Source organism: Lichenostomus cassidix, chromosome 4A, assembly GCF_008360975.1.
Source record: "Lichenostomus cassidix isolate B80296 chromosome 4A, HeHo_3.0, whole genome shotgun sequence".
Classification (NCBI taxonomy): domain Eukaryota; kingdom Metazoa; phylum Chordata; class Aves; order Passeriformes; family Meliphagidae; genus Lichenostomus; species Lichenostomus cassidix.
In genome coordinates this window covers 18,627,508-18,640,529 of record NC_139485.1, presented here as the reverse complement: position 1 = coordinate 18,640,529, position 13,022 = coordinate 18,627,508, and the positions used below count along the sequence as shown (strand labels likewise).

Below are 13,022 nucleotides of genomic sequence, written 5' to 3'. Positions count from 1 at the left end.
CTGCTCAGGTTTGTGGGCAGCCTGTGATGCACAGATGTTTCTAACATCTGCATCTGGGAGCAGAGCCCTGATGTTGCAGTTGTGAGCTTTGAGACAGACACTGCCAGCTGTACACTGCCAGGTTTTCAAACACCACCTTAGCCCCTCAGCCCCTCTTTCTCCTTCCCAGCACCAGGGTACAACCCACTTCTTCAGACTGTTGACAGCTGAAACAAAAAAATTCTAGTTTGGAAAAATCTCCAAACTTGGTGTCTCTTTAGTTACCAGAGTCCAAATGTGTGTGGCAAGATGGATTAGTTAAACATCCTTCCCTCCAGGTTTGATGTGGAAGAAGAGTCCCTCTGGGGAGAACAGAAATCCACCCACACAAGCAGAGCAAAAAATTTTACTCTGCAGGTCTAAATTTTGCACCTGCAAGATTAATATGGATTTTTGCACCTGCAAGTTGAAGGCTTCTGTCTCTTTGCTGATTCTTGCCAAGGATGAGCCAAGAACATCCCTGCTGTTCCTGGCAGCTGCAACAACCCCTCACCCTCCCAGTCCCATCCCTGCCTCCTTCCTTCCACAGCTCCACATCTCAGCCCCATTTCTGTGTGTCTCCAACAACATCCTGCTGCTGGCTGTGCTTTGCAGAGCATGCAGAGCAAGCTTCTCCTGTTTCTTGGCAAGGTGCATTGGCTGCAGTGAGGCACACATGAGCTGCTCTTCTGGGCTAGAGCTCCTCCTGGGCAAAGAGCCTCTTGTGTAGCTCAGCAGCATCTGCAACACACCAAGAAGAACCAGAGAGAAGCCACAAGGCAGGGCAGGAGGAGAGTTTTTTTAACCCAGATTATGCAGGAGCATTTCAAGACTAGTCATAACCCAGTGCTGGGTTTTCACAACAGAAGTTTGGATTTAGAAGGTGGACTGTCTCCTGAATCCTAAACCCCATTTCCTGGTGAATTCTGAATTCTGCAAGTAGGTCATGCCTGCTGTCTCCCTTTGGGAGCAGTGGAGACTTGACAAGTCTAAATAATAACTCTTCTCTCTCCTCTCTTTGATGTTAGATGTCACAAAGTTGTTCCCTGCCATCCACTTTTCATCTCTTCTCTGCAATTCCTGCAAAGCCCTGCTGAACACACAAGTTAACGAAGGATGAGACATTTCTAGGTCCCACCAATTTTTGTGGCACGTGGTCTCTCACCAGCTCCCAGTGTGACCATGGCAATGGCCTGGCTTGGAGCCAGCTGGAAGGGCTGTGATGTCCCTGTGGAGTTGTGAGTGTCCAAAGCTTGTCTTTAAGCTGCACAATGCCCAAATTTGACAACTCTGCCTGTCAAAGGAGCCACAGTCTGCTGGGGCACTCCCAGGTGTTGAGCAAGAGATCTCTGCAGGGTGTGGAGGCCACAGAGGCTGTGCTGAGGCCATCGGAGCTTCCAGTGCCACCACCATGCAAGGACAATTTCTCACACTTGTACCTTACCTATATGCATTCAGCTGAGTCTCTGTCACACAGGTTTCAGCTTCCATGAGGAGCCTTGTAAAGACCTTGCCCTAATTACGGAGTAATTCCAGTGACATTTTAAATTATGGGTGAGTTTTACATAATTCTTTTCATACGTGTTGTTATGACATGTAAAATTTTATCTTTGCCAGATGCAGCCAGTTATGTAAGATCTTTGTTTTGCATTTGTCAGGATAATTTGAAGCATTGTACATTTAACAAATGCACTTTCCAAGGACCTGGTCCCACACACAACTGCAGTAGGACAGATAAGCTCCATAAACTTTATTAAATTTCTAGGAAATTATATAAGCTAACAGCCAAGTTTATATGACAGTGTTCAAACTCCAAAGCCAAGCTTGTGAGGAGCAGGAAAAGTCTTATCCTGAAATGCAGCACCATTGCTGGGTTTCCAGGGATGCTCATTATGTGATCAAATACTGGTTTTCCCATGGGGGCTCTGTCTCCGTGGTGGAGCAGCCTGCCTGATGCAAATCAGTGGGCAGCAATTCAAAAATCTCTTTTCTCCACGTCATTCTGTGTGTGGCCCCAGCCCCTGTTTACTGCATTCTGCTCATCCTTGCTGGAAAGATGAAATACTCTTTTGGTTTTTTTTTCCTTGACACTCATTACTCCAGTTATGTTTGTTTATTCTGCATGCAAACTATTAATTAATTTGTCTCTGTGAAGCCCAGCAAGGCAGGGGAGAAATATTGTCACTTCATAGATAAGGAAGAGAGGCACAGAAATATTCTGTCAAAAATGTCAATTAATTTGGGATGTTCAAGTTCAGATGCTCGAGAGCTGATAATCCCTGAGCACATGGGATTTTTCTGGCTTTGGTGATGTCTTTGGGCACCATGAGGGCAGGACTGCAGTGGGCAGCTGCTGCCTGGCCAGAGGTGACCCAAAGCACCTCCCAGGGCATGAGGCCAGGAACAGCAGCCAGAGGGAGGTGTGGGAAGTTGCAGAATCACAGAATCCTGGAATGGTTTGGCTTGGAAGGACTTTAAAGATAATCTAATTCCACACTCCTGAGCTGGGGCAGCTCCCACTACCCCAGGCTGCTGCAAGCCCCATCCAGTGTGGCCTTGGGCACTGGCAGGGATTGGGCACCACACTGCTCTGTGTCTGTCAGCATGGCAGGATAAATGCAATGTCTTCTTGCTCAGCTCACAAGGCAATTTTAAAGCCAGGAGCTGAAGGAAAGCAGTGATGTGAGTTTTTGGGACTTTCTCACCATTTCTGCTCTGTGGCTGTTGAGGCAGCAGTTCAGTCACAGCCTGTTTCTGTCACCACATCCATCCCTGCAGGAGCCCAGCACACCTGCACACATCACAGAACCACAGAATCACTAGGCATGGAAAAGACCTCCAAGTCATCAGCTGAGCCACTGAGCCACCAGCACTGTGCTCATCACCAAGCCATGTCAAGTGCCACATCCACATGGCTTTTTGGAGCACTTCAGGGCTGGTGATGTCACCATTTCCCTTTTTCAATGCAAGACAACCCTTTCCATGAGAAAGTATTCCTGATATCCAATCTAAACCTCTCCTGGTGCAACTTGAGGCTGTTCCCTCTGCTCCTGTTACTTGTCACCTGAGAGATGTCCTTTCAGGTGGCTGTGGAAATATCCCTCAGCCTGGTGCAAAGAGCAGAAATTCACTCTTCTCCTTCTGTCACTGTGACTGCAGCAAGCACCAGGAGCACAATCCAGAGCTCAGCAGCCTCCCTGGCGATCTTTAGACTAGAACTTGCCAGCTCCCAGCCCATAAATGAGACCTGAGAATGGCTGTGGAAATGCACTTGTCCAAATTCCAAGAGTATTTATATCATTTAATCGATAAATTGCATTGATTTATTTGCACTAAGTAACTCCTTGAGATCTGGATAATAGATAAGGGTGTGCATGGTGCTGTACAAACACATCATAAATAAATGTAGCTTGCAAATCAATTGCAAGATATTAATGATTAATCCTCTTATAGTAAAATAATGTGATGTCTGCCCATTATGGATTTTTTAAAAAAATCTGACCTAAGAGGTTTCAGAGTCATTTATTTGAGGAAGGCTGCCCTTTAAGCCAGATCTTACACTTTTTAAAAGGTCACAGGGTTTAAATATCATGGTTACTTCCAAAGCACAGCTCCCTGAGTGGTTTGACAGCTGCCTTCATCAGAACACATCCCAGTCCTGCTCAAATGAGGGCTCAGCCCAGTGGCCACGGCTGGATTCTTGCTGGGAATTTCACTCTCCCACCCTCTTTGGCTGCTGCTGCTGAATTCTCAGAGAACTGCAAAGGTTACCCAAAGCCTGCTACGTTAACAACGCGAAGAAAAGCAAATTTTCCTTCATCGAGTCACGGGCTGGGTCACTTTCTGACATCAGTGAGAGAGCTGGGAGCAGCACAATGTGGTGTTTCACTGCACTGCCTCTCATGCTAGCTTTGTGCAGGCAGGCAAACCTCTCTGAGCACAGCAAGGGCTAATTCCAGATGTGCTAATTCCAGCTGTGCTGAGCCCAACTAACCCCTTTTGGAGGCAGAGGAGACAGATTAGACTGTGGCCACCAGATCCATTGCCCAACCTCAGGGCTCCCAAGCTGTGCACAGCTGAGCTGGCTGCCCATCTCCTTCACCCCCTGATGCATTATTATATTGCAAGAGAAAAATGCTTAATCACATTATTTGTTCTAATTAATTTACCTCTTCATCAGGCTTTAAAAAAAGGGACAAATTTCCTTGTTTATCTTCCTTGTTGCCTTTTAGAACATGCAGTGCAGCAAGGCAGCCACACTGTCCAGATGTCTGCCTGTAATCTGCATTTCCAGTGTTCCACATGGCAGTTCAGATTTGATTTTTAATAGGAACAAGGGCTTTAAAAGGAATTCATGTGCAATTGTCTTTCATGCCTAGAATGTTTTGCCTTTGTCTTTTTACCCATGCTCTCCTTTTCATGCACTTTTAGGCATGCATCCCTTTATTTTATAGCACAGCATTTGCTTTTAAGAAGGGCAGATGATACTTGAGCTATTTGGATTAGGATGTTTTTGTTCCAGGACAATTTATGAGACAGGCATACGTACATGTTTGCTGCTAAACTCTCAGTTGATTCTGCTGATAAATTCACAGTCCAAAGTCTGCTTGGACACAGATGAGGTGTTTGGCTGAGCAGAGCTATCCATTGCAGATGTGAACTAACACAAACCATCCGATTACAAATCCATGGTTTCCTTCTGGTTATGAAGAAATTCCATGGGTTTAGCCCAAGGTTTAGACAATAAATAAAACCAGTTAAAGCCACTGCTGCTCACCATTCACCTGCTTGTTCCAGGATGAAATATGCTCAGGCTTGATGAACTCATTCATTTTGGTTGACCTTTCTCCAAAAAAACCACTGTACAGTGGTTTTTGCTCTCAGACCTGTTTTGCAGAAGGGCAAGGAGGTGACTTAGCCTGGGCTCTGGGCAATCTGAGCAGAGATCAGCTTTGCTGGTTCAGAACCTGCTGGCTGGAAATTTTATTGGCATTTAATGATAAGACAAATGCCTAGATCTGTAGGCAGCCCAACTTTCAGTAACTTTTTCACCACTTTTGAGTCATCATTAATGCCATCCTACTCAGTGGTTATTCCTAGTCCTACTCTCTCTTCCCAGCACTTTGTTGCACACATACTTTTAATTTCCTTTATCCCTTCTGGTGATTAAATTTTCCCCACCTCTTGTCTCATCTTGTCCATCCAGCTCTGTAATCTTTGTCAGCTGCTTAAACCATTCTGCATTTCCATGGCAGCCTTCAAAGGCTTGAGATCTTTGTGCAGCTGCCTTCTCTCCCTCTTGCTGTGGCCAAGGGATTGGAGTCTGATTTCCTTTGGTTTTTGCCATTGCTGAGCAATTCTCCACCACTGCACCTTGACTGTTCAAAGCCTTTCCCAGTGCAAACTCTGATCAAGGAAAAGACTTCTGGCAAAGCATTTTTCCCTTCCCAGTTAAGATGGGTCAGCCAGTGCCAAGGGGAATGCTGGGCTATCAAAGTGCTTGCATGAACAAGACTGGCAGGATTTTCATCCCCTAAGCATTTGCCAGTTTACTGCCTTGGCAAGGTGGATGCTGTGTGCTCTGAGGCTGTCACAGCACGAGGTGTTCTTTGAGCTGCTGGCCCTGTTCTCACCAGTCCAGGCTGCTTGCCAGGGAGCTTTAACATGAAAAATGTGACCTGCTGCATGTAGATCTGACTATCTACCTATCTATATCTATGTATCTGTGTATTTATATGTGTCTGTGTGTCTCTGTCTTTCACACGTGTTTGTGTGTGTCTGTGTGTGTATTTAATGCATTTCAATGTGATTAACACACTTTCCTCCCAGCAGAATTTCAACCCTGAGTGAGCTGCTGTGTGTCTGATGGGAGAGCTCTGCCTTTGCCTCTGCTGAAAATGCCAATGGCTGGGAGCTGGCTGGGTGACCATGGGGACACTCTGAGGAGCAGAACCCTCAGCAAGTGATCCCCAGTGGGATGCTGGCTTTGCACAGCACAGGGACGTCCCAGGGATGTCCCAGGGATGTCAGGGAGCTGACACTGCCCAGTCTCCACACCTGCATCTGGAATGCTGACAGACTTTGCAGAAAAGGCTGCAACAGCACCAGGCTTTAGTGACCAAGGAGCTGAGGCTGTGATGTGTCACAGGCTGAGCTGAGGGACCATCCAAGCAGAAGAGGACTCTAGATGGTCAGAGCAGCATCCACAATCCTGACAGCTTCATGATCTCCTTCGCTCTTTGTTTTGCTCAGTCTACCTGATTATGAGATCTGCTGATTGAAACTCCCTAGAAAAATCTCATTATATTATCTAATGCAAAACCTTTGTGGTTAATGTAAAATGCTTTCACCAGCTCTGTGGCAGGTGGGCTCCCATGTGTTGCCACTACTTCCAAAGGCAGTAATTGCTCTTTTAAATTAAGAAAATTAAAAAAACCTCACACCTTTAAACAACAACAAAAGTTCAGCTTTTGTTTAACAAGAAAAAGAATTTAATTTTTAAAGATCACTCTATGTTATTAACTTGCTTAATTATCAGAAGGGATGGTTGGGTGAGCAGACAATTAAAACAAGGAGAAGCTTGGAAGGAAAAGTTCATCAGTATATTAGAGAGACAATGGGGGAAAGTAAAACTATTTCAAGTACCATTTGAAGGAAATCATTTGGGAAGGAAGTAGGATTAATTAAGTTTTGAACCAGTTGATTTTGTTATCTAAAAATATTTCCTAGATGAACACTGTTACATACTTATGCATGAGGTAATGTCTGAGGTTCTTCAGCACCAGAGTGAAGAGTTGGTGTACCTGGCTGGTGACCTTGTCCTGTGCCAGGAGCCAAGAGCAGCACAGCAGTGTGGCAGACACTGTGCAGTGCTGACAAACCCATGGCACATCAAAGCACTCACCCTGCCCCTCCCCTTGCTGAATTTAGGTGAGACATGCCAAACATATCTGGGGGAAAAAATAGGCCTATGAGTGCTTGAAAGTAATTTTCCATACGTGGTATTTAAGAATCTTAAATTTCAAATCATTAATAATGATCTTTGAAGGGAACCCTATAAGCTGTCTTCTAATTCCTGATGAGATAGAATAATTTATTACGTCAATTTCTCAGATTAATGTAAAATGTGTTTCAAATTTGGGTTTTCCTTTAATATTTAAACTTCCCCTTGAGAGGAACTGCAGAAGGTGACTGAGTGCCCCCAGACTGATGTGGCTTGTCCTCACAGCAGGGTGAGATCTGCAGGAGCTGCTCAGCAATAAAAGCCATTGTACAGCAGCAAACCCAGCTCATTTCAGCACCTGCTATCCGAAAGGCACAAACCAGGGCTCCACAGCTCTGCTCATCATGCCAGGGACGAGAGTTTCTTAATAAATTACCCTGTGAATTGGAAATTTTATGTTGTCATGGACATCTTCCCCCAAAAGAGCTGAAAAGAGGCCAAAGCTGGAGATTTTCAGGATAACTTGCATGTCAGGTCTTTTTCCTAAAAAATGAATTTATTTTACACAGACTTTCTACTGTACTTATTTGGTCATTTTTGCAGAGCCAAAGTCAGACAAAACCACGGCTGTTTTTGTCTTGGTCTTCCATCAAGGAGGAAACTGAGCTCCAGCATTGAGAGCAGCCATCCTCTGTGCTGCTAAAATGCATCACACTTTCGTGTCCTCCACTGACAATGCTGAGGCTGCAGAAAACTGAAGCATCTTCGTTGGTCTTGGGTTGGCCACTCAAGTTGCCCCTGTGTGTTTCAGGAAGACAGGGAAAGAACAATTTTAATACAAAAGGGTCTGCAGCCCAGGGAAAGCTAAGCCATGGTGTAGTGCTGGTTGTGGAGCAGAGAGCCCTTAGGATATCTGCAGTGGTGAAAAATCAGAGCCCAGACAAGAGGGAGTTTGTTTAAGAGAGAATTATTTATTAGAAGATAGGAGGTTGTTACGTACAGATTCTGTCCTGCAAAAGTGTCCTGGTCAAGGATATGTCAGGGAGACATTTAAACCATCAGAGCTGCTCTGGTCTCCACCCAGAGATACTCAAGACACAGCAGAGCCCTGCCAGCCCTGACTGGTGCTCAGCTGGGGTGGCACAGCATCCCTGAGCTCCCTGCACTGCCTTCATCCCAGGGAAACAGTGCTGGGACAGCAGGCAGTGCTGCACAAGGGGCACTGCTCCTCCTGAGCTCACCTGGGCACTTTTCCCCAAGCAGGGAATTGTCTTCCATCGTGCCAGCGATGAACATGGCTGAGCAGGAGGCTACAGAGATACAACCATGCTGTGAGGTAGCATGAGGGAAATTAAAAGAGAAAAACAAAGATCTCTGTGATAAGAGAAGAGCTCTTCCCACACTCCCTCATCCCAAAACCAGAACAAGCAGCAGTGTCTGAGTGCCCTGCAAAGACCTCTGAGAAAGTAGCTCTCACAAAAAGGCAGCAGTTTTGCCTCAGAACAGTTGTGCTCCTAGCAGTGCTCCTCCCAACTCCAGGGGTAGCCTGTGTTCTGTGGGTTGGCAGGTAGCCTTAGTCAGCCCCTGCAGGGCTCAGGGCTCTGCCCAGGGAAGCCCAGATTTGTCAGGAAGCTGCTGTGGGTTTTGGGTTCAGCTTTGCAGCTCCAGGTCTGCGTGCCCTGCAGGGCTGGGGCAGCACTGCTGGAGGGGCAGCGACAGCAGAAAGGGCAGCTGAAAGGCACCACCACCCCTGGGCAATGCCAGAAGGGCCCCAGAGCAGGTTCTGCAGATGGTCAGTGGCTCAGCCAGCCTTGGGCTTGGATTCACAGCAGCCCTGGGCTTCCCCTTGTTCCAGGGGTGCATCTTGCTGCACTGTGCCACTGCACCTGGAGCACTGCAGGGCAGCTGCACCTGGGGCTGCAGGCTTTGTTTTGACAGACAACCATCCAAATAGACATGTTCCCAACATCTAGCGAGCTTCTTAAAGGAAGTATCCAGAAGATAATCTGTGTGACTTTCTAATTAATGGGTGCTGAAGGATAAATAAATATTCTGGAGTCTGACTCCTTGGTCTGGTCCTCTGATGAAGCCACATTCTTGGCTTGACTTTGCTGGCTGGGACAGAATATTACCTTCACTCACTGTCTGTAAACTCACATTTAACTCTAATTTTCCTTATTAAATCCTCATTATGGCTCCAGAGACTAGATGCAAAACCCTGGGTATAATTCCCTACTTTGCTCATAGAGGAACTAACCTTTTGTCTACTATCAGGATTCTACCAGGATTATTACCCTTTCAGTCCTCAGTAATCTGAAGGAAAAAAAAATATCGTTCAAACAGGTTTGTCAGAAATTTGCCATAATTATCAGAAACATCTGTTTATGGCTCATCTATCACCACATCTCTCTCCTCATCTCCATCCAAGAGTGGCCTTTGTTAGCTTGGTCTATCGAGAAAGCTTTGGAACAAGAGATTGGCAGTGAATGCTCACAGCTGACAGCAACATCAACACAAAAGGTGGGTCAGACTACAGACCTCAGAAGGGACGATTTGGGAAACAAGAATTCTTCTATTGCAGATGATCTTCAGAGTTGGAGGTAGTGGGGATGGAGAATAAGAGGAATATTGCAGCTCTGAAGCAGAGCAGCAGAGCTCCAGCGGTCTTTAGGGTAGCAAACCCTTATCACTGAACTAGCTTTGCTACAAATATGCCTATTTTAAGATCACGCTTTATGTTCCTAAGGCACTCAGACTCCTTTTTTGGAACATGTACCCAAATAAGTTTGATGTTTGGGGATGGGAGGGGTAAGAAAAATATTCCCCAAGGGCATCCCCACATTTAGTTGAAGGGAAGAGATGATCCAGACCCACTGAGTTATCAAAAGCTCTGGAGCAATCATGACCACATCCTCAATTTTTCAGGATTTCTGTGGCACTGCTTATGCTCCCACTTTCCCACCCTATGGAAAAGGGCAAGTTGGGGCCACCTGGCCCTCTAAGAGCGGGTTGGAACTCTTCACTTCCTACTTGCCACAAAACAACAAATCTGGAGGTTTGATTTGAAACATAATCTCCTTCCCTCCTCTCTCAGCCCTAACCTCAAAGCTGGTTTAATTCGGTCAAGTGGGAGGAACACAGAGCAGACAACAGAGCATCTCATGTTGATTTCAGCCCAACAGTTATGGGTAGATTTTTGCCTCCATTTCCATTATTGTCTTCCAGATCTGGCTATTCAGCCACCCATGATGAAAACTTGTCCCTGCCAGGACTTCCTGAAACACTGTGATGAGTGAAGCTCACCTGTCAGAGCTGCCTGGACGCTGCAGATGAGAAAGGTTTTCATGGATGTTTTCAGAGAGAAAAGGCAGGAGAGAGGGATGTTTGCCCTGCAGCCCAGAGGTGTGGAGCCTTTTCCTCAAGGCCCCATGAAGCTGCTCAGTGCAGCTGCAGTGATGCCCAGGAATACCATGCATGGCCCAGGTGCTACCAGGTGCCACCAGTGCTGATGTCCCCAAGCTGCTGGAGGGCTCAGGGGGCTGCAGGGCTGGCAGGGAGGGCAAACACAGAGCACAGGACAAGGCTCTGAGCAGGGAAGGGCAGGGAAGGGCAGGGAAGGAGCTCCAGCAGCCCAGCTCAGCTCAGCCCAGCCCAGCTCAGCCCAGCTCAGCCCAGCCCAGCTCAGCCCAGCTCAGCCCAGCTCAGCTCAGCTCAGCCCAGCTCAGCCCAGCTCAGCCCAGCTCAGCCCAGCTCAGCTCAGCTCAGCCCAGCCCAGCTCAGCTCAGTTCAGCTCAGCTCAGCCCAGCTCAGCCCAGCTCAGCCCAGCTCAGCTCAGCTCAGCTCAGTCCAGCTCAGCTCAGCTCAGCCCAGCCCAGCTCAGCTCAGCTCAGCTCAGCCCAGCTCAGCCCAGCTCAGCCCAGCTCAGCTCAGCTCAGCTCAGCCCAGCTCAGCTCTCCTCTCCCCACACCCTGACACACAACCATCGCTGTGTTTTGAGTATCTCTGCTGGGCACATCAGACCAGTTCTAACACAGTCCAAAAGCAAAAGAACATGTTTTAATTCCTATGGCGTTACAGGGGAATGACCCATTGCACAGAAAGATTTTGAACATTAATTACAGTATCTTTTGTAACTTCATAATTTAATTGCCAACCCTTTCCCCTTTAAAATTAATCATGGATGTACATCATATAATCAAACAAGCTTTTTTAAAAAGTACATCTTAATATAAATAGTTTATTCAGTGCATGGTTGTGTATACAACAAATAATAAACAACTTTTTTGTACCAGGCAGAAAGCTGCCTGTACAGAACTAATTCAGTTTTGGAGCACAGAATCCAACGATGATTAATGCACAAAATCTTACACATCATGCAACTCTATGCCAATATTCCAACTTTCTCCCATGCAACAGACATGATGACCTAAATGGAAACCTAACTACATTTTTTAAACAATTGTTTCCAATAGCATGTATAAGTATATGTTGTTTAGGGGTAACCTGTCCTAACGCTTCCTCCTACACAATATTCACGTGCCCGTTACAGTGAAAGGACTTTTACAAATAAGACGTTTCTTATAAAAAAATTAAGTCACCTTAATTCCACAGTTTCTGTCTTTAGAAAAGAAGCCACAACAATAGTTTAACATGACACACAAAATGGAATTAAGAGAAATCTACACTGGAGGATAATTTTATCCCTTTCTGTTAACTTCCACTTGGGATAACAAAACAACTCAATTCCTACAGACTGGGGTTAGCACAAGAACTTTACCAGAAACTACAAATCTATAAAAATTTATATTTCATTGTGTTTAAAACCACAAGAACACTGTTTGCTTGAGCCTGAGACTTCAACTCTCAGTTCCAACCCTGAATTTTTAATTATATTTTTAAAGACATAGCTTTAAAGACCCATTGGAGTTCAGAAATCAAAAAGTTGCACTATTCCAAATTAAAGGATACATTTTTTTTATCAAGCCTTAGATATAAAACGGTAAGCCAAGGAAATAACAGAGTTTACATATTGTTTTTTGTTCGCCCCTATAAAACATACAAGCATTAAAATTTCCTTTGAAGAGCAAAAGTGGTCTTTTTCTGAGTTGGAAAGCAAATTCTTATCAGCAGTGAATGCTGTGAAATGTTTTTGTTTCGTTTTCCACAAAGCATAGGAGAGAGAGAGAAAAGAGAGAAAGAAAAAGTGAGAGAGAGAAAGAGCTGGACATTTCTTCTCCGAGATTTATTCCGCAGTTGTTTGCTGGCTATCCAACTGCCTTGAGATATGCACAAGCATATTCTACATTACTGGGGAATATCCTTTGACAACCAGGAGATCTAATGGCTGATAAACGAGTGACCTATGCGAGTTCAGTGGCTTGTCCTGGGCAATTGAACGTTTGGATGAAAGACTGCTAGTAAGAATTCAACTGCATCCAGAGGTAAGGTTCTGTTAGAGAGCACTTGGCTTGCCTGAACCTGGCTACGTTGACTCGTTTTGGCTCATGGATTTACCCCCATTTAGCACTCCTGAAACGCTTCTGCTCTTTGTTGGGGTCCCACTTCCCGACCTGGAGAACTCTGTGAGATCATGGAGAGAAGGCTCTTTGTACATGGCCACTGCAAAGCAAGAGAGAGAAATCAGCACAGGTCTGGCTGTGAAACATTGGGATTTTCCATCCAGAAATATGCAACGTAAGGAGAGAATTAAAGAACCATGGTGAGGAGAGCTCTTCCATTTCAAACACTCCCTGGGAACCTCTGAGATCCTCTTCAGTGAAATGACATTTTACAGAAGGGGAAAACCACGGCTCCTCCCTCCCTCTCCCAGTTAAACCAGCCTCCTACCCACTGCGCTTACAAAGCCTTGCAGGGGAGACCTAAGCTGACAAAAATCAGCATCACCTCACCAACAGAGAAGTAGCACTGTGATTTAACCTGTTTGAGCTCTGCTTAGACCAACAGCATGTCACAGAACATTATACTCCTGTCACACAGGCAGCTGGACCCATCAGGTGTGTATGCACAGGAATTAAACACCTCTGACACAAGACAGGATCAG

General features: G+C 45.8%; 1 protein-coding gene across 6 annotated transcripts in view; it reads right to left on the bottom strand.

Moving 5' to 3' along the window:
- Window positions 1–7,912: 7,912 nt before the first annotated feature.
- Window positions 7,913–13,022, bottom strand: part of FGF13 (fibroblast growth factor 13) — a 206,884-nt gene continuing 201,774 nt past the window's right edge. For all 6 annotated transcript variants that reach the window (XM_085060763.1, XM_085060768.1, XM_085060767.1 and 3 more), the window contains one exon: window positions 7,913–12,580. In XM_085060763.1, the coding sequence (XP_084916889.1) occupies window positions 12,444–12,580 (137 nt within the window). In that variant the 3' untranslated portion in view covers window positions 7,913–12,443. The remainder of the gene's footprint in view (window positions 12,581–13,022) is intronic.